General features: G+C 39.1%; 1 protein-coding gene across 1 annotated transcript in view; it reads right to left on the bottom strand.

The window, feature by feature from the left end:
• Positions 1 to 22,373, bottom strand: part of GOLGB1 (golgin B1) — an 83,700-nt gene that overhangs the window by 22,890 nt on the left and 38,437 nt on the right. Inside the window, exons 12-14 of the mRNA XM_060198300.1 lie at positions 18,211 to 18,284; positions 10,266 to 15,436; positions 2,868 to 4,782 (exon numbers count right to left, since the gene is read on the bottom strand). Of these exons, the coding sequence (XP_060054283.1) occupies positions 2,868 to 4,782; positions 10,266 to 15,436; positions 18,211 to 18,284 (7,160 nt within the window). The remainder of the gene's footprint in view (positions 1 to 2,867; positions 4,783 to 10,265; positions 15,437 to 18,210; positions 18,285 to 22,373) is intronic.

Here is a 22,373-nt window from a genome sequence, read left to right as displayed (position 1 = left end):
GACATCCAGAAATCTAGAGGGAGACAGGAAGAGGGAGAGAGGCGTGGCCATGGAATAACTGGGATTGGATTATCTCTCCCCCCAAAACAACAAATAAATACAACAAGAGACCCAACTGAACTCATAATCTACAGCTGAAAGTTATGCAGCTTCATATGCAGGTGGGTACTCCCACACAGTTGGGACAAAAATGGAAACAGGTTGAAAGAACAACAAAGTCAGAGGGGAAATAGATGTAATACTTCAAGTTCCCTAAATGCCTGGCCCATAGCCCTAAGTACAAACATTTGCTTTAGCTTAAGTAATCAATACCTCAGATTTTTAAGGTGATTAAACTCTGAAATTGGGCTTAAACTGTGCAAAGATCTCTAAAAATATACCTGCCTATATAGCTTTTTAAACATCTAAGGTAACTACAACTTTAAGCCAGACAGATAAAGACCATTTGGCTCTGTCAGTATCTAAAATACAAAGGTGTTCAGCTACCACTAAAGGGCACAAAACAAAGTGAGGTCTAGTATATTACTATAGATACTAACCATTGGATTAGTATAGAAAACAAAACCAAAAACTGGAACAAACAAGCCAGAACTCCTACCTCTGCAAACTAAAACCAACTTTGACCTATACTCCCAGTGGGAAAGAAGTGATAGAAGGAAGAGGATAAAAGTATGCCGCACTCCAGCTCCATCAGATCCCAAAGAGAGAGGACCAAAGGGGAGAGATATTTGGATGTAGTAATAGGGTTATGTGTGGCATGGAGGGGAAGAAAGGATTGGATCTGGAAGAAAAAGGGGACCAATATGTACAAATGTAGACAGATATTTATGGAGATGACAGTTAACCCATATCTGCAACCTTGGGAAAACTGTGCTGGTCTGCAATGGAGGGACTTGAGATTCAGAACTCTAGTGGTGATAACAGTGTGGAATTATAGCCCTGTTGACATATAATTTTGTAAATCAATATGGAATCACCCACAAGAAATTTTTAAAAGTTAAAAAGACAAATAACAAAACAAAACAAATAAAAGAGAGAGAGAGAGGAAAAGAGACAGAAGGATACTTGCAGCACTGCTTCACCACTCACAAAGCTTTTCCTCTGCATATGAGGACAAGGGACTTGAACCCGGGTCCTTGTTTGTTGTAACATGTGCACTCAACCAGGTGTGCCACCACCCAGTCCCCGGGTAAATAGTATCTTACTATATACCTTATTTCAATTATTCCTCTTAACATTTAACTTCATTTGACATAATATGGCTGAGTTATAAGAAAAGCTGAGTCCTTTCTACCCCTATCTATACCAAATGGTGGCTACAACTAAATTGTCACAATAAGAAGGCAGTAAGTGATTCATATCTCTCTCTGTCTATCTCTGTTTCATACTATCTTAAACTAGAAGGAGAACAAAGAGTATACTGGGAGTGGTGGAGTTATGCAGGTTATGAAGTCCTAGCATCAAAAAAACACACTTATACACACACACACACTCTATCTAGAAGTGTTATGTGCACATATATGAAAGTTTTCCATCTATCAGATTTTTTTTTATAACCAGTGGAGAATTTTATGTAAAGGAAATTTTTAAAAAAATTAAATGAACTAAACGGGTCAGGTGGTAGCGCAGCGGGTTAAGTGCACGTGATGTGAAGCGCAAGGACCTGCATAAAGATCTTGGTTCGAGCCCACAGCTCCCCACCTGCAGGGGAGTCGCTTCACAGGCAGTGAAGCAGGTCTGCAGGTGTCTGTCTTTCTCTTCCCCCATCTTCCCCTCCTTTCTCCATTTCTCTCTGTGCTATCCAACAACAATGACATCAATAACAACAACAACAATGATCTACAACAATAAAACAAGGGCAACAAAAGGAAATAAATATTTTTTAAAAATTTAATGCACTAATGAGAGTCTTAATTTAAATAATGTCTCTGCTATCTCTAACACGAAGAGATCCTTTGAGGTACATAATAATTCACCCCACGGAATGCTCAGATGATATTTATTAGAATCTCTGGAGTAAGTGCACATATTGCAGTATGCAAGGACCCCAGTCCCCACCTGCAGGGAGGACACAAGTGGTGAAGCAGTGCTGCAGATGATTCTCTCCCTTCTCTCCCTCCCCATTCCCTCTTGATTCCTTTCTGTCTCTATACAAAATTTTAAAAATTTATAAAAGCATAAAATTCTTTGTTTTAAAGGATAATTAGAAAGAGAAAACTAGAGGGGGTGGAGTAGTAGTGCAGCAGGATAAGCGCACATGGTGCAAAGCGCAAGGACTGGCATAAGGATCCCAGTTCTAGCCCCATATGCACAAGCGGTGAAGCAGGTCTGCAGGTGTCTATCTTTCTCTCCTCCTCTCTGTCTTCCCTTCCTCTCTCAATTCCTCTCTGTCCTATCCAACAATGACGACAATAGTAATAATAACAATGGGCAACAAAGGGGAAAAATGGCCTCCAGGAGCAATGGATTTGTAGTGCAGGCACTGAGCTCCAGCAATAACCTTGGAGGCAAAAGTAAACAAACAAACAAATAGAAAGGGAGTCGGGCGGTAGCGCTGCGGGTGAAGCGCACGTGACGCAAAGCACAAGGACTGGTTTAAGGATCCTGGTTTGAGCCCCCCAGCTCCCCACCTGCAGTGGAGTCACTTCACAAGCGGTGACACAGGTCTGCAGGTGTCTATCTTTCTCTCCCCCTCTCTGTCTTTCCCTCCTCTCTCCATTTCTCTCTGTCCTATCCAACAGTAATGACATCAATAACAATGACAATAATAACTACAACAACAATTAAAAAAAAAAAGGGCAACAAAAGGGAAAATAAACATGTAAAAAAATTAAAAAAAAAAAAAATAGATTGAACTAGATACTTACTAGTCGGTCTCTGTCATTTTGGAGCGATGACATGGCTTTTTTTAAACTCTGTAATTCAGCTGGGCTAGTTACAGGTTGGGTCACAGACTTCTGTTTCCCTTCATCTGACTTGCGGAATTTGTGCAGTTCATTCAGCAAGTGATCTCTCTCATTCTGTAGACTGGCCATAGCCTTAGAAAAGGTCTGTAGTTGGTTGTGAGCATCTTCGAGTTGTGAGGACAAGTGAAGCAGCTGTTCATCTTTGGATAGAAGCTGTTGGCTGAATTTCTCAAGGTGAAGCTGGCTATTGCCCTCATTGGAGTTTGTTGGAAAGGAAGCTTTAGAAACAAGCACATCACACTCTCTGTTTAAGAGACCTTGTTGTTCTTTCAGCTGTGCCAGCTCTCTCATGCTGATATTATATTTCCTTTTCAGTTCATCAAGCTCCTCATTGGCATTATCTCTACTGTTTTGTAGGGAATTCATAGACCTTCCAAAAGACTGGATTTGTGCTGTGAGATCTTTGTTTTCTTTGGTGACCATTAGGAGTTTCTGTTCCATCTCCATAAGATCTCTTGCTAGCTCTGCCACTCTCTCTTCTGCTGTTTCAGTTTCATTTCTCATTATTCCTGCATCATGATGAAGATGCTTTAATTCTTTTTTCAGCTTATCTTCAACTTCACCCACATTCTTGGCAGCTTCCTTCTGAACTTGAACCAATTCCTCTTCCAGTTCCACAATTCTCTTTTGAGAGGAGGACAGGGCAGTACTTAACTTCTGTGCCTCTTCTTCCTTTACTTTTAATTGGGCCTGCAATACTCCTAAAGAATCTTCTTCTTGCAGTGCTGCCACTTGTCTCTTTAGTTGGGATATAGTTATTTGCAAACTCTCAATCTCTTTAGATAAACTTTGTTTTTCCTCTTGTAGGGTAATAGAGGATCTTTGTAGATCTTCCTTTGTTTCTGCAGATTCTTTCAGCTTTTCTTCTAATTTAGCACATTCATTTTTCAGCTCATTAGTCTGCTGAAGTTGAGCTTCAAGAAGCTGCTTTTGCTGACAGTCCTTTCTTGATATCACTTGTTTCAGGTCTTCTCTATATTGAATCAGTTCTGCATTTAGCTTGGCATTCTCAGAATTGAGATCATCCATGTGACTTCTCAAGCATCGAATTTCTTCTTTAAGTTTATTATTCTCATTAGCAGCATCTTGGATAAGTTGGTCTTTTTCCAAGATTACAGAGAGATGTCGCTCTTCTAGTTTTTGATAGTCACCAACTATACGGTCTCTGTCATCCTGTAGAGAAGACATGGACTTAACAAAGGAATTTAACTGGGCCTTCTGCTGCACATTTTCCTTCTTGATGCTTTTCAGTGATTTTACAAGCTGATTAGTTTTATGAACAACTTTTTTGTTTTCTTCTTCCAAGACGATATTCTCCTCTTCCTCCTGGGACAACAGGTTTTCTAATTCCTGAATTTCTTTATCACGTTGTGCATGCATCTCAGCAACAACTACTTGGAGTGCCTGCTCCCTGGCAGAAAGCAGACCCATAATCTTCTGTTCCTTCATGTTTATTTCTTCACGCAATCTACTAGTCAGTTGTTTGGAGTTCTGAAGATCAGTCTCTAGTTGCTCATTACTAAATTTATAATTTTGGATGTCAGCTTCTTGCTGCTTTATGATTCCTTCCAAATTTTCTTTCTTTTCCTTAATTTCTTCTAATGAGTTATTTAAATCAGTTGACTGGTCTCTGAAAATCTTAAGTTCTGATTCCAATTTAGCTAATTCATTCTGAGAATTGTGGTATAGATGTTGAGATTCTTCTAGCTGAGACAAAAGTTCTTTGTTTTCCCCCTGTAGAGTATCACAGACCTTTTGTTGGCGCTGGACCTCTGACTGGGCCCTGTGTTCCCAAGATTGCTTATCATGTTCAAGCCTGGAAAGAAAGCAAGAAGGTAGTGAATTAAAAGATTTTAAAGAAAAACTACTTAATGTTGGGAGCTGGGTGGTAGCGCAGCAGGTTAAACGCACATGGTGCAAAGCATTAATGGACCGGCGGTGTAAGGATCCCGGTTTGAGCCCCCGGTTCCCTACCTGCATGGGAGTTGTTCACAGGCGGTGAAGAGGTCTGCAGGTGTCTGTCTTTCTCTCTCTCTTTTTTAAAATATTAATTTATTTCCTTTTGTTGCCCTTGTTGTTTTATTGTTGTAGTGATTGTTGTTGTCATTGATGTTGTTGTTGTTGGATAGGACAGAGAGAAATGGAGGGGGCGGAGACAGAGACGAGGAGAAAAAGACAGACACCTGCAGACCTGCTTCTCTGCCTGTGAAGAAACTCCACTGCAGGTGGAGAGCCGGGGGCTTGAACCAGGATCCCCATGCCAGTCCTTGCACTTTGTGCCATGAGCACGCAACCCTCTGCGCTACCTCCCAACGCCCGGTGTCTTTCTTTCCCTTTCTCTGCCTTCCCCTCCTCTCTCCATTTCTCTCTGTCCTATCCAACAATGATGACATCAATAATAATAACAACAACAATAACCACAACAATAAAACAACAAGGGCAACAAAGGGAATAAAATAAATATTAAAATAATATAAAATAAATGATGTGGTCATTTCCTTAAAAAAAAAAAAAGAAACAAAGAAAAACTACTTAATGCTTAAGAAACACGTACTACAGGAGTAGGGCACCAAAGTAAAAACCCTGGGGTGAGGGTGATGTTGGATATTCAGCTTCCCAAGGCACCAGGGGGTGGGATGAGGTGGGTGGGATGGGACACAGTCTTTTGGTGGTGGGAATGGTGTTTATGTACACTCCTATTAATTTGCAGTCATGTAAATCACTATTTAATTAATATGAGTGGGGAAAAACTGATTGTATGTCTCAAACTTTTTAAAGTGCAGACTGAGTCTTTTTAATATGTAGACTGAGTCTACATATTAAAAAGGGATTTTTCAAAGTTAACCCAACTACCAAATAATGTGATTATAACAATAACTATCTACTGTCTTCTTGAACCCTAAGACAGCAGGAACCTCACATTTCCACTATAGAGCCTTTATTTCCCCCAGTCCTGGAACCTCTATGGTGGGGCCCACTTTCCTGCATGCTTCTCTCAATTTATACCAAATAATATTGCATTCGCTGATCCCAGCCTAATCAACACAATGACTACCACCTCAGCATGCTTCACTTCAGACTGTGTCCAGAGACGTCAGGCATGGAATGTCAACGCTTCACCCTCATTACTCGGGTGAGACCTTTCCTTTCATGGTATTCTCTAATTCCATTCCAGGCAGTTCACTTCCAAACAAAAGCCCAAATCCTAGATGTAGACCAGGTCCCATGAGATAGAGCATATGTTCACATGTATCCATAAACTAGGGCAAAATATATACCTGAAAGCAAAAGTACACAATAGTCTGCAGTGAGTCAGTATAAAGTTTCTAATGAAATATTACCTAATTAGACTTAGATTCCCTCCTCACCTACTTCCTATTACAGTTCTCTCACTCACTCCAAAGCTAACTTTAGCAAAGCAAGGATTGCAAAAGCTGAATAAAGTCAAGAGACTGGCATATTTTAATGATGACTCTTTAGTCACTATCAGGCCACCCCATCACCTGGAGCCCTATTCGGGGAGTCCTAAGATTCCCAAACAGACATGATGGGCCTAGACCTCAAATAAATCCCTCTCACCATTGTTACCGGTCTTCTCTATGAGGAACAACAAAATAGACCCCTTTGTGGGCCCCCCATAGGACCTTGCCCTCAACTTAGATCAACAGTGGTAGAGAATGTTCCATCCTCCAAAGGGAGGATGGACAACATACTCTGTGCTACACCTGAGGAAGATGGGTCCTGAAACTTGAGGCAGCTTGGAACATTCCTACTCAAACCACAGAATATGAGTTCAGATCTACAGGGATGCAGAGGTCACATAGGCTCCTAAGCTGAATCCCACAATGATCTTGGGTCCATACTCCCAGAGGGATAGAGAACAGGAAAGCTATCAGGGGAGGGGATGGGATACAGAGAGCTGGTGGTGGGAACTGTGTCAAGTTGGACCCCTCTTATCCTATGGTTTTGTTAATGTCTCCTTTTTATAAATAAATTTTAAAAAGGGCAAAAAAAAATAAAACCTTTAAAAATAAGATGTAAGAGATAGAAAAAAAAAAAAAAAGAAGGGGGTCAGGCGGTAGTGCAGCGGGTTAGGCAAACATGGCACTAAGTGCAAGGACCGGCTTAAGGATCCCGGTTTGAGCACCTGGCTCCTCACCTGTAGGGGAGTGGCTTCACAGGTGGTGAAGCAGGTCTGCAGGTGTCTGTCTTTCCCCCTCTCTGTCTTCCCCTCCTCTCTCCATTTCTCTCTGTCCTATCCAACAATGAACGACATCAACAATAACAATAATAATCACAACAAGGCTATAACAACAAGGGCAACAAAGGGGGGAAATGGCCTCCAGGAGCAGTGGATTCATGGTGCAGGCACTAAGCCCCAGCAATAACCCTGTACAACATATTAATAAATGATATCTACAAATGAATAAATGTAGATGATGATTAAGGTGATTTTTTATAATTGATTTAATTATGAACGACAAGTCTGTTGGATAAGAGGGATAGAATTCCACACAATTCCCACCACCAGAGTTCTACATCCCGCTGCCTCCAATGGAAGCTTTCCTATTCTTTATCCCTCTGGGAGTATGGACCCAGGATCATTATGGGATACAGAAGGTGGAAGGCTTAGGACACATGTATCCATAAGTTATGGAAAAAAATATACCTTAAAGTAAAAGTGCACAGTAGTCTACAGTGACTCAATAAGAGCACCGGCAAGTAGAAAGACCTAAAAAAGACACCATATTTAATCAAATAGTTTCTACTTAGACCTGGATAGCCTCCTCACCTACTTCCTATTTCACTTCCCTCGATCACTCTAAGGCTAACCTTGTCAGACAAAGTAGGGACTATAAAAGATGGATAAGGGCAAGAGACTGGCATGCTTTCATGATGGCTCTCTTGGTCACTACCAAGCCACCCCATCATCTGGGGCCCTAGTCAGGGAATCCTGGGATTCCTACATAGACATGATGGGCCTAGACCTCTCACAGATACTCTTTCCACCATCTCTGGACATCTCCATTAGGAACATCATCGTGTACTCATTTGTGGGTCTCTCCAGGACCCTGCCATCAATGTGGAACAATAATGGTAGGGACTGTCACACTCTGAAGGAAGTTGAGTCAACATAATCTACCACTCAAAGAACACTGGTCCTGTGAACAATGAATACGACCTCAGACTTAAAGGGATGCAGAGGTTATATAGGCTCCTGTGCTGAATATGGGCCTAGATCAGATTGATGGGATTTATAGTTAATAGTATTTATATACTTTCCCATATTTTGGAGCTACTCTCTTTCCTGATCAAGCTTCCTAGTCTCATTCCCAACTCTGCACCATCTCTCGCCTACCTGCATGTTAGCTGTCAGGCTCAAGCAAGAATTAGTAAAGTCGTGAACCCTTTGGAATATACCTAAAATAGACTTCCTAACTTTTCCCATAATGGAGAATTCAAATATCATCTGCTATATTCTTACTTTTAGGCTTCTGATTATTAAAGAATTTGTTCTGCTTTCTATCTTAATGCTTTTCAGCCACCAAACTGCAGATGCTACCATGGCGCCAACGTGAATTCCCTGTGCAGGCAACCTCACCAAGGCGTCCTGGAACTCTATCTCTCCAGAGCCCTGCCCCACTAGGGAAAGAGAGAAACAAGCTGGGAGTATGGATTGCCCTGGCAGTGCCCATATCTAACAGAGAAGGTAATATTTTTTAATGAATAAATATTCCTTCTACTGAATGTTCTGTAAATCTATATAGCACCTGAGGAGAATTTATAGATTTAAACCTCCAAGGTATGTTATTTCAGTGACATTGCTTTGAGTAATTTAAATTTATTTTCTCTCTCCTATTTGACTTTACTCCAAACAAACTAATGTTTGGCAACTTTAAGGAATAATCTCAGCAAAGGAGACAATGAGGACACCTGTTTCAGAGTTTAAAATTTATTTATTTATTTTTCCTTTTGTTGCCCTTGTTGTTTTAGTTATTATTGTTTTTTTTACTGATGTCATCATTTTTAGATAGGACAGAGAGAAATGGAGAGGAAGGGAAGACAGAGGGGGAGAGAAAGATAGACACCTACAGACCTGCTTCACCGCCTGTGAAGCTACTCCCCTGCAGGTGGGAAGCCAGGGGCTCAAACCGAGGTCCTTGCTCTGGTCCTTGTGCTTTGCGCCACGTGCATTTAACCCGCTGCGCTACCACCCGACTCCCCGTTTTAGAATTTAAGGGTGCTGATAAATATGGGGAAGTATAAAGGATGGGGGATATTTCTAGTGCTTTCGCTTGAAAAGAAATATTATAAAGTTGGAGTTTAAAAGAAAACAAACCTAACATGCATAGGCACAAACAAAATAAATTGAGGTGGAATGTAGAGAAGAATAAAGACAAAATCATTTAGGATACTAAGAATTTGGAGATATTGTGGCTGAAATTCAACCAAAGCTATTGAAAATGGAAATGAGAACGACCAATAGAAAGAAGAGTAAGTGTAAGTTTTTAAAAAATATTTTATTTATTAATGAGAAAGATAGGAGAGAAAGAACCAGACTTGCTGATGGGGACTGAACTCAGGACCTCATGCTTAAGAGGCCAATGCTTTATCCACTGTGCCACTTCCCAGACCACTGTGAATTTTTCATGTTAACATAAATTGCACTAGAAAGTCTGGAAGTGAGAAAAAAAAAATGTATCTTTCGGGAGTCAGGCAGTAGCGCAGTGGGTTAAGCACACGTGGCGTGAAGCACAAGGACCAGCATAAGGATCCTGGTTTGAGCCCCCAGCTCCCCACCTGCAGGGGAGTCGAATCATAGGTGGTGAAGCAGGTCTGCAGGTGTCTGTCTTTCTCTACCCCTCTCTGTCTTCCCCTCCTCTCTCTGTTTCTCTCTGTCCTATCCAACAACAACATCAATAACAAGAACAATAGTAACTACAGCAACAATAAAAAACAACAAGGGCAACAAAAGGGAAAATAAACAAATACAGAAAAAAAATTTTAAATTTATCTTTCAAGCAAATTAGCTGCAAGATATAAAACTGGGTAAAATAAATAGTTTAAATAGAGATTTTCTTTGCCTTCAACTGCTTTAGAAGAGAGAGAGTAAAAAAAAAAAGGATCGGGGAGACAGCATAAGGGTTAATGCAAAGAGACTCTCATGCCTGAGACTCCAAAGTCCACAGGTTCAATTCCATAAGTTAGAGCTGAGCATTCCTCTGGAATAAAACAAACAAACAAAAACAAACAAACAAGGGGTGGTGGGGTGGGGACTAAAGAGAGCTATTTATATACCTGGAAATGTTGATCTTCAATTCTTCCATATGAATAGACATCTGTCTAAGCTGATCCTTTAGAACAATGCAATTCTCCTCTTTGAGTCTAACTTCGTCTTCTTTGGTTTGAATAGCATCACTGAATTTCTTCTCCCATTTCTTAGCTTCATCTATCACCCTGTCCCGATCATCCTGTAGAGAAGACATGCTCTTAGTGAAAGCTGCAAGCTGGGCCACAGTGCTGTCCAAGTTTTCCTGAAGTTGTTTAACTTCCTTATCTTTTTTGTTCAAAGTAATTTCAATCTCTCCAAATGTCTCCTCTAAGTGAACTTTTTCTCTATGCAAAGCATCTAACTTCTCTTGCACATTCTTCTTCTCTTTCAGATGTTTCTCTTCAACCTGCTCCAGTCTCCGCTCAAGATCTTCATCCTTTTGTCTCATTTGGTTTTTAACTGATTCCTTATTGGACTGAAGTTCTTTCTTTAACTTGGCATTGTCTGCTAGGACCCTTGCTGCTTCACTTTGAGTATCATCTAGCAAAACTTTGAAGCTAGCTAATTCTGTTTCTGCCTTCTTGCGGTGTTCATTTGCCTGAGCAAGGTTTCTTTTAGTTATCTCCAAATCCTTTTGGGACTCAGATTGTATAAATTCTAGGGCCTTCACAGTTCTCTCCAGTGCACTAATTTTCTCTTGGTACCTGATGCAGTCCTTCTGAAGCTGCTTTACCTCTTGCTGTTTCTCTTTTAATAGCTCTTGTAGTTCTTTTGCGTGGCTTTTATTGCTTGGCCCTTTCTCAGCACCCTTTAGTTTTTCTAAATATTCTTTTCTTATTTCTGATTCCACCTGGGTTTTCTCCTTGACAAGTTGCTGCTTTTCTTCTTCTAGTTCACTGACATATTTTTTAAGGTTCTGCATTTCAGATTCTAGTAATTCAATTTTTATTTGGGCATCTGTAACATCCTGATAATAATTACCAATGCTCCCATTAAGTTCTGCTAACTGGTTCATAAGTCTTTCTTCCAAATCATCTTTCTCCTCTTCTGCTGTCTCCTTCAGTTTGGTAATTCTAGTAAGTTCTTCTTGGATTTGCTGATTTAGTTGTTTTATTTTATTTAATTCTTCCTGAAGCACTTTTAGATTATCATCCTTAGCTGATATTTGACTCAGTAAGGTGTTCCTTTCATTTTCTAAAGTCTGACTAAATTCCTTTTCTTTCTCCTTTTGCTCCTCTAATTCAGCAATTCTTTCTTTAAACTGATCAATCTGATGTAGATAGTTATTAATTTCATCATGTGAGTTGACATTCTCACTTACATCAGGCATGGCACTGTTCTCTGATGGAATGGATTCTGAATAATCTAGCCTTGCGCTCATATTTACAGAGTCTTGCTCATTTGCTTCATCTGGAGCATACTGTGTTGCTTTTTCAATGGTATCTACTTGGTTATCTTGTTTCTCTAAACTAACTTGTTTGGGTATATTACCTTCTATCTGATGCTTTAAAACCTGAACCTCTTCACTTAGAACATCCTTCTCAATCAATATGGCCTCAAAATCCTTAGAAAGGGTTTCATACTCTGTTTTGACCTTGTCTAATTCCTCCTTCAAGCTGTAATTGGAAGAACTAAGTGCTTCTATACAGTCTTTAGGTGTACCTCCTGCAGGGTGTACTTCTGCTCTCAGTCGGTCATTCTCTTCTTCTAACTCTAGAATTTTCTGTTGTTTGGATTTAGCAAACTTTCTCATCTTTTCTTTCATCTCCTCCATTTCTTGTTCAGCTTCCTGCAGCTGCTTTTCTGCCTCTTTCTTGCTTCCTTCTGTGCTTCTTAACTTTCCATATAATTCTTGCTTCTCTTGCCTCACAGTTTCTACTACATGCTGAATTCTTTCTGCTTCATTACTAACATTCTCATAGGACTGCAGAAGAATTTCATATTCTTTTTGTAACTCTTTGTGCTTCTCTTCCCACTCAGTATTTTCTGCAATCTTGGAACATTGCAAAGTTTCCATTTCCTTCACTAAGTTTTCCTTGTCTTCAGTAAGACCCATCAGAGCTAACTTCAGACTCTCACAAGAGCCAGTGAGACTTTGATTTTCAAGTAATGATTTGTCCATTTCTGTAATGAGCTTGTCTCTTTCTTCTTGAAGAAGAACTAACTTTGCTAAGACAGTATCTTTTTCTTTATTCTGAGCAGAAACTTGGCTTTCCACATGTCCCAGAGACTTAGTGAGCTGTTCAATAGTATCTCTGGCTAAAGACAACTCCTCTTGAAGAACTTTCTTTTCTTTTAGTGCTTCTTTTCGAGAAACAAGAGCTGCCTGGAGTTTTCTCTGTATTTGTTGCTTTGCTTTACTTTCTTCTTCAGCCTCCTCTGGCTTTTGCTTCATTTCACAAAGTTCCACCTGTAACTGCTTTAGCTTCTTATCATGTTCTTTGGCTTGCATTTCCAGTTGAGTATGTAGAGCCTTAATTAAATCCACTTGTTCTGTTATCTCTGTCTGCATTCTAGTAAGGCATGCTTCTTTTTCACCAACCTGTCCAGACAGGTATCTAACTTCCTCTTCCTTTTTGCTTACTACTTTCTGTAGTTCATCTAGTTCAGGCTGTAATTCTCTCAAATGTTCTAATCCATCTATCTTTAGTTGACATTTTTCCAATTTCTGCCTTAGACTTTCAGTATGGGCCTCAGCTTCATGGGATGCCATCTTCAGATTCTGGATTTCTAAGTTCTGCTTACTTAGCTGATCTTGTAAATAATGTAACTCCTCTGATTTTTTAGTAAGTTCACTTGCTGTGGAACCAACTTTAAGCTCTAACTCCTTTTTCTTAAAATCTAACTCTTTCAGTTGGGTATTAATCTGAGCAATAAAAGCACTGGCCTGAAAAGTATTTGCATCTTCTGGATAAGAGGGCCAAGGTTGGTTTAAGTTGGACTCGGCAACAGGTTGCTGCTCTGTGGCTTTGAACAAAGGTTCTTCTAAACCTTGAGTGGGAGAGCATGGTTCCTGCTGGTTAGGGCTTTGGAGTTTTTCACTGGCAAACTCCCTGATTAGAATCTGAAGATGCCTTAGCTCATCTTCAATGTTCTTATTTTCCTTCCTTTGCACATCAAATTGTTCTTGCAAGTGATTATAATCATCTTTCTGTTGTTTTAGCTCCTCCCTAAGATGTTTTTCTTTTTCCTGTGCCTTTTTTAGAATTACTTTGCGAGAGTTAGACATTTCCTGCAGCTTCTTTTGAAGTTGGTCCTTTTCTTTTTCAAGATCCATGATCTTTGCTTCCAGTTCTGGCTGTTGTTGTTCTCCACTACCTGCCTTTGGTGAACTGACTGCCACTGTTTCTTTTACAGGTGCTGCTGAGTTTCCATCACCTGCATCTTTATTACCTGTGGTTAACTTTTGGATAATGGCTTGGTTTTCAGTGATTTCTGATTGGAGCAAATCTATTTGGCTTGTCTTCTCTTGCAAATTATGATTCATCTGTTGGAGCATGGCTTGAAACTGTTCTTCAACTGCTATTTTTTCTTTCAAATCCTTTCTTACATGCTCTAATTCTGCTTCTTTCTCAGCTATTGCCTGTCTTAAGGAAATTTCTACTTCCTGGCACTTAGAAGTCACACATTTCTCTAAGTCTTCCTTGCTTTCTTTATTTTCCTGCATTTCTTTCTTTTCATTGTCACTAAAGGAGGTCTCATTGTTAGATTCATCTTTTACTTTTGCCAATTCTTCTTCTAATCTACTAACTTTTTGCAGAAGTTCCTTTCTATTAATAAGAGCTGCTTGGAGCTTTCTCTTCCTTTGTTCATTTTCTTTCTTTACAAGGTCTAGTTCATGCTGAAGTTCTTCTTTACTTATTACCCCTGCTGGATTCAACTCATAATTCTGTTTAATGTCAGAAACAACTACTTTATCTTCATCTGTTTGCTCCTTTTTTGCTTCTTCAGCTCTAGATAATACATTTAGCTGTTCTTTAAGAGTCTTAATTTCAACTCCAAGAGAAAATTTCTCTTCATTAAGCTGAACCATTTTCTCAGTCATACTAAAGCTGATTTCTGTGACTTGCTGATTCTTTTCTTCAATGGTTTTTTGAAGAGTTTCCATATCCCTCTTCCTCTCTAGTAAAAGCTGATTAATTTTTACTATTTCAGATTCTTTCTGTGAAAGAGTCTGTGACAGTTCTTCCATCTTATTTGAGATATCTCTCACACGTTCTGCCCCCTCAAGTACTTCACTTTCCTTCTCTTGCAGTTGGCTTTGCAAGCCTTTTATTAATGTACTCTGCTCAGAAAATTGAAGCTGCACATCATCCAGCTCATTCTGTAAAACTTCAATTTTCACATCTTTAGATTTAGCTTCTATGCTAAGACTGTGGATTTGTTCAGTAAGCAAGTTCTGTTGAGTAGTTTGACCTTCATAATCAAGTCTTCTTTGCTTCTCAACTTCTTCAAGGCTCACTTCTAGTTGTTTTACCTGAGCTTTTAGTTCTGCTACTACACTAAGTTCCTTCACCTGAGAAAGAAGCCTCTCTCTTTCTTCTGACAAAGCAGTGAATGCACTGCTGCTGTTCTCAGCATTTTTCTTAAACTCTTCTATCAAGTGAGTTAAGTTGCTTATTTCCATTACTTTCTCATCTATATTTTTCTCGTAGGTTTTCTCTGCTGTGTTAAAATTTGTCTCAAGCTCCAAAATTTGACCTTTCAGTCTTTCTAATTCATCCTGGTGACACTGACAAATATCTGGTACATCAGAGGAGGGTTTATCAGCATTATCCTGCTTTGTTGACTTTGATTCCATTTCAGTGTCACATAAAGACATTTCCTTGGATACTTTATTTAATTGCTTAGTGCTCATCTGTTCTTCAGTTTCAATTGTTGGAAGGCTGTTCCCTTCATTTGGCATTGGAGAAAGATGTTGCCCTGTATCTTCAAGCAATATTTTCATTCCATCTGGAGCTATTCCTTCACTCTCTACAGGCTTCATTTCTTTATCACCAAGGACCTCAGGGCTTCCCTCTGCCCGGCTGCCTCGGAGTTGCGACTTAAGAAATGCAATCTCCTCCTGAGCTTCTTTCATTTCCAACAATAAAACAGATAGTTCTTTATGTTTTTGAGAAAATGTCTTATCAAGGACATCTTGTTGACTTTCCTCTCCATAAAAGCTTCTCTTGTCGAGCTGATCAATCATGCTGATCTATATTTTAAAAAGGAAAGAAAAGGCTTCTATCAAATGATTTATAAATCACCTTAAAACTCATCATTTGTGCACTTTCCCAAACCTGAAACTTTTCAATCCAATATGTCTCCCTAACATAAAATTTCTGAATACTTTTAAAATCAGTTTTTATTTTTAAGCAAGACCTCAGAGGGCACCCTGTCAATCCTGCACTGATGTTTAGCCATATTCATAGTCTAAAGCTCTTTATCTAGGTAGAAAATATTTCCTTCATATTAAAATGACTATTTTTTTTTTCCCAACCAGAGCACTGTTCAGCTTTGGCTTATAGTGGTCCTAAGGATTGAACCTGGGATCTTTGAAGTTTCAGGTATGAAATTTTTTTTTTCTGATCTCCGCAAATCCCTACTAGTTTGTTCTAAAATATGTTTAGAAGTAAAAAGTGGGAGTAGAAATTGAATTTTTGTTTTTCTTCCATTCTTGTACCAAGGAAAAAAATTTAAGACTCCTTACCCTCAATTATTTATTGGTATAAGAAGCGTTTCATAGGATAGTTAATAATAGAGGCATAAAGACTATTTAAAAAGTAGACTGAGGGAGTCGGGCCGTAGTGCAGTGGGTTAAGCACATGTGGCGCGAAGCACAAGGACCTGCATAAGGATCCCGGTTGGAGCTCCAACTCCCCAGCTGCAGGGGAGTCCATTCACAGGTGGTGAAGTAGGTCTGCAGGTGTCTGTCTTTCTCTCCCCTTTGTGTTCCCCTCCTCTTTCCATTTCTCTCTATCCTATCCAACAACAATGACATCAATAATAACTACAACAATAAAACAACAAGGGGAACAAAAGGGAATAAATTAATATTTTATAAAAATAAAAAAATTAAACTTTATTTATTTTACTTGATAGGATAGAAAGAATTTGAAAGAGAATAGGAGAGAGAGGAAGACACAGATAGAGACACCTGCAGTGCTACATCATTGCTCATGAAGCTTTCCCCCAATGGATGGAATTAGGGACTTGAACCTGGGTCCTTGTGCATGGTAGCATGTGCACTTAGACATGTGTGCCATTGCCTACTGCCACTTTTTAATTTTAATTTTTTATTATCTTGATTTATTGATAGAGATGGTCAGAAATCGAGAGGGGAGAGGGCAAAGAGGAAGAGAGACAGAGAGACACCTGTAGCACTGCTTCTCCACTCACAAAGTGAGTCGGGACTGCAGGTGGGGACTGGTGGCTTGAACCTGGGTCCCTGTGCCTTCTAACATGAGTGCTCAATCAGGTGGAACTTCTAGGTGTACTAACGCTATTTTATCTTAATATTTTTCATAAGCATAACTTTTTCTCATTTAAAATCTTTTGTTCTCTTTTATTACTCATAGTCAAATTTCTAGAAGCCAAAACTGGTTTGAGTATTTACCACAGAGGAAAAGTTCCTTTAAAATTTCTTTATGTCACATTCTTATTTATCTATCCACATGTACATTAACAATCTAATAGTTAATTCTGAAAAATCTTTCCAGAAGATTTCAATGCAACTACTTTTCCCCCCCTCTCCCAGCCTGAATCTCTTCCTTCCTTCCTTCCTTTCTTTCTTTCTTTCTTTCTTTCTTTCTTTCTTTCTTTCTTTCTTTCTTCCCTTCTTTCTTTGTTTCTCTTCCAACTAGCAGTCATGACACTTTATTCAGCTCTTTCCCTCAGTTATGCCTTTGGCACAGTACCTGCACAGTTCAGCTAACTTTTTGGCTAGAGTGAAAAAAAAATTCAATGCCACTCCATAATGAGAGCACAGAGAACCAGAGAAGTTTGCTTTCTAGCAGTATCCACTAATTTTTCTAATTCTTGTATTTCCCTTAATTGAACTTATATTGTCTAAGAATCTTCTTCTCAAAAAAAAAAAATTTTTTTTTTTTGTGATCACTTTATGCCAACTTTTTCAGATAGAAAGACAGAGACAAGAGACAGAGAGAAGGCAGAAGAGTGCCACAGTACCAAAGCTTCCCTCAGTGTAGTGGGGAACCAGATTCAAATGTGGATGGTGCCCAGGACAAAGCAAGCATACTACTTAACTGAACTATTTTGCCAGACCTTCCTAAATAAATAAATAAATTATTGTAGTAGCAATGGCTTATATTACATCTCTATGAATTTTTTCTACTCATTCGCCATTTCCAAGAAATACTAAACACCATTTCTTTTGCAATTTCTGTGTAAAACTTATTCCTAAGAAACTGCCAACTAGCAGAAGAGATATAGAGATTCTTCCTCCCTCTCTTTTTGTTTGATAGGACAGAGAGAAGCTGAGAAGTGAGGGGGAACTAGAGAAGGATAGAAGAAGAAAGACACCTGTAACACTGTTTCACCACTAGTGTAGCACCCCCTGTAAGTAGGGACTGGGGACTTGAACCTGGCTCTTTATGCATAAAAACATGTGCACCCAATCAAGTGTACCACTGCCTGGCCTAGAGATTTTTTTTTCTAACCTCTTCACTGAGAAAATGTTTTGATATAGGCAAAAAAATGTGAGAGAAATAATAATCTAGTGTGAGAAATGGGTTACTAAAACCCAAACAAATGGATATTGTACCTGCACTGGTTCAAGAAAAAAAAAAAAAAAGCAATTACTGAGAGTAAATAGGAAATCATAGCCATTATGACTTTCATAAATCTCATTCTCTAGGTGGTATAATTTTTTTGCCAGCATTAGCAAATTATAGAAATAAATATTTAAGTGTAAAGTTAACTCCTTTGGATTCATACACATTCTGGTTATTTTAAGAGTACATGACTTACCTCACTGAATTCTCTATCTGCCTCTCCAGATCTAGTGTGAGCTTCTAAAAGAGTAATTTGAGAAGACAGCTTTTCTGAAAGTAAAAAATATATATTCTTAGAAAACATATACAGAGTGCTTGATAAAACAGAGAGAAGACTATGTGTGAGGCAACCTGAGATGCATGAAATAACCAAAAGAAAATAAACTAATAATTTGGAAGAGAAAATGGCTTATTTTAATGAAGTAAAGAAGTAGTATAAAAGGGGCCAGGTGGTGGTGCACCTGGTTGAGCACACATGTTACAATATACAAGGGTTCAGCTTCAAGCCCCTGGTTCCCATCTACAGGGGGGAAAGCTTCACAAATGGTGAAGCAGGGCTACAGGTGTTTCTCTGTATCTCCCCCTCTTTATCTCTCCATTCCTCTTGATTTCTTGCTGTCTCTACCCAATAAATCAATCAAGATAATAAAAAATTTAAAAAGAAGAGGTATAAAATGGGATGGTACAAGATGGTACTTACTCAATTAACTTGAGTAAGGTATAATAAATAGTGAAAGGTCATAAAGAAGAAGAATGCCAGGGTACATGAAATGAAGCAGCTATTTGTGACATAATTTGGGGTGTTTTGAGTAATTTATCTGAATTTACCCATTACTCTACTATAGTAATAAGATATATTTTACATAAATACAGCACTTATATCTTCAGTGTTCTTCATGTAGACTCATAGAGACATTAAATTTTTAGCATTAGAAGGTAGTTGTACAGTTTTCTCAATGTCTATGTGGAAACAAGGGCATGACATGACTACAGTTATTTCAGAGAGTTGAAATCAGAATCTAGTCTTCTAAGATTTCATGTTCTATCATAACAGATACATTTTAAAAAAAGTATCAGTGGGGACTTCCCGAGGCAGGGCTAAAGGGCAGCAGTAGCTGTGTTTCTCTCCTCTTCTCTCATCTCATCTCCCTGGTCGACTAGGAATACCAAAAGAGACCACCTGGAATCACAACAAGACAGAGCTAGAACAACTTCAGGAACCCACCAAATCACTGGTGAGTGAAAACACATGTGGCTTGTGGACAGAGAGGAGCCTAGGGAGAGACTGGGTGGCTGATAACAGTCTGGCAGTTGGCTGGTTGGGACACCACCTCCAGACTGTTTCACCAATAAGAAGGCAGCTGAAAGGAGGAGAGGACTCCCCTAAGACTAACCAAATGCAGCTGTGAGTCTCCATTGCTACTGCCCTGGGACTCTGGAGCAACAGCAGGCAGCAGGAGGCCCTGTGCTCACACCAGGGGACAGAGAACTAAACAGGAAACTCAAGGAAGATCTATAACTCAGTAGCCTAGCCTTAGGGCTGTGAAAGTCTCTTTGCATAACCACTGGATTATCTCTGCCACACCCTGCTTTATCTCTTGGTCAGGAGTCTGTGATTAAGCTAAGAAGCCTACTTATAGTTTAAAAGCCATCAGGCTCCAATAGCCTACAGGAAAGAAAAAGCACAAAAGAGGCTTTTAAGCCACTGAGCTCCACATCAGGGATTAAAACACTATTGAAACAACTATTACCTTCCACCACTGTGAACCCTTTAATTACTTTACTTAGACACAAGTCAATCCAGGCAAGAGATCAGTAATTTGAACAGTACTGAGAGAGGGAACATAATATATAAAATGGTTAAACCAACAAGAAGAAATATTGGAGAAATGAACCAGGACAAGAATCCAGCTAAAAGCCCCCCAAAGGGTGAAGCACAAAATAATGAGGTCAACATCCAAACACTAGTTGAGGAAATAATCACAGCAGTGAGTAAAGTGTGAGAAAGAATTGTCATCAGAAATGCAGAAACAACAAGAAAAGACTCTGGAAGAAAACACTAATTGTCTCAAGGTTATTAGAGAACTGAAAGATGAAATAGCTGAGCTAAGAACACAAATAGCTGAATAAGCTAAGACAGTATCAGAACAGGGTAACAAAGTGGACTCCAGAAAACACTAGAGGGGAGAGAAAATAGAATCAATGAGGCTGAAGACAGAATTAGCAAGATCGAGGATGAATTAAAGACAACTAAAACAGAAGTAAGAGATCTCAAAAAGAGATTTAAGAGATACTGAAAACAACACCAGAGACTTATGGTATGACTTCAAAAGAAACAACATACGCATTATTGGCTTACCAGAGAAAGAAAGAGAGGGAGGAGAAGAGTGCATTCTTCAGGACATAATAGCTGAAAATTTCTCTAGTCTAGACAACATCAACATAAAGGTTCAAGAAGCCCAGAGGGTCCCAAACAGAATTAACCCAGACATAAAGACACCATGACACATCCTATTTAGAATGGAAAGGACTAAGGGTAAAGAAAGGATCCTGAAGGCTGCAATAGAAAAACAAAGAGTCACCTACAGAGGAATACCCATAAGATTAACAGCAGACTTCTCCATACAAACACTAGAGGCCAGAGGAGAAGGGCAAGATATCTACTGAGTGCTCAATGAGAAAGGCTTTCAACCAAGAATACTGTATCCTGCTAGATTGTCATTCAGACTAGATGGAGGAATAAAAACCATCTCAGACAAGCAACAGTTGAAAGAATCAACTATCACCACCCCTGACCTGAGAGTTAAATGAAAATGAAGACACAAGCTATCAAAATATTTGGGACACAGCTATGGCAGTACTGAGAGGGAAGTTCATAGCCATACAAGCAAACATTAGGAAACAAGAAAAAGCACAAATAAACAGCCTGATCACACATCTTAAAGACCTAGAAGAAGAACAAAGCAACCAGAAGGACAGAAATAACTACAGTTAAGGCAGAAATCAATAACAATCAAAATAAGAAAATCATACAAAAGATCAACAAAAGTAAATGTTGGTTCTTCGAAAGAGTGAACACTATCAACAAACCTTTAGCCAGACTCACAAAACAAAAAAGGTAGAAGACCCAAATAAATCAGATACTAAATGAAAGAGGAGATATTACAAAAGACACTGCAGAAATTCAACATATCATGTTAGGCTTCTAGAAACAACTATATGCCACCAAGGTAGAGAAATGGACAATTTCCTAAGATACCTACAAACATCCAAAATTAAGTAAATTAAGTAAAGAGGAACTAGATAACATGAACAGGCCCATCACAGCTAATGAAACTGAAACAGTTATCAAAAAACTTCCCAAAAATAAAAGTCCTGGACCAGATAGTTTTATAAATGAATTCTACAAAACCTTCAAAGAAGAACTAATACCTCTACCTTTTATGTCTTCCAGAAGATTGAAGACACTGGAATACTCCCTGCCAGCTTCTATGAAGCCAACATCACTCTGGTGCCAAAAACAGACAGGGACACAACCAAAAAAGAAAAATACAGACCAATATCTCTGATGAACATAGATGCGAAAATATTGAACAAAATTCTAGCCAACCAGATACAGCAGTATATTAAAAAGATTATTCATCATGACCAAGTGGGGTTTATCCCAGGCACGCAAGGTTGGTTTAATATACATAAATCAATCAACATGATCCACCACATCAATAAAAGCAAGACCAAAAACCACATGGTCATATCAATAGATGCAGAGAAAGCCTTTGACAAAATACAACATCCCTTTATGATCAAAACACTACAAAAAATGGGAACAGATGGAAAATTCCTCAAGATAGTGGAATCTCTATATAGCAAACCTACAGCCAACATCATACTCAATGGTGAAAAACTGGAAGCATTTCCACTCAGATCAGGTACTAGACAGGGCTGCCCACTATCACCATTACTACTCAACATAGTGTTGGAAGTTCTTACCATAGCAATCAGGCAGGTGCAAGGAATTAAATGCATATGGATTGGAAGAGAAGAAGTCAACCTCTCCCTATTTGCAGATGACATGATACTATACATAGAAAAACCTAAGGAATCCAGCAAAAAACTTTTGGATATCAACAGTCAATACAGTAAGGTGTCAGGCTACAAAATTAACATTCAAAAGTCAGTGGCATTCCTCTATGCAAACACTAAGTTAAAAAAAATTGATAATATTAACTATTGATTGTCTTTTTGAACCCTAAGACAGCAGGAACCTCACATCTTCACTATAGAGCCCCTACTTCCCCCAGTCCTGGCACCCTTGGATAGGGCTCACTTTCCCGTATGCATCTCCCAAATCCATACCAA

Source organism: Erinaceus europaeus, chromosome 9 (assembly GCF_950295315.1).
Source record: "Erinaceus europaeus chromosome 9, mEriEur2.1, whole genome shotgun sequence".
In the NCBI taxonomy this organism is placed as follows: domain Eukaryota; kingdom Metazoa; phylum Chordata; class Mammalia; order Eulipotyphla; family Erinaceidae; genus Erinaceus; species Erinaceus europaeus.
The sequence above is the reverse complement of the archived record's forward strand: the minus strand, read 5'-3'. Positions and strand labels throughout refer to the sequence as shown.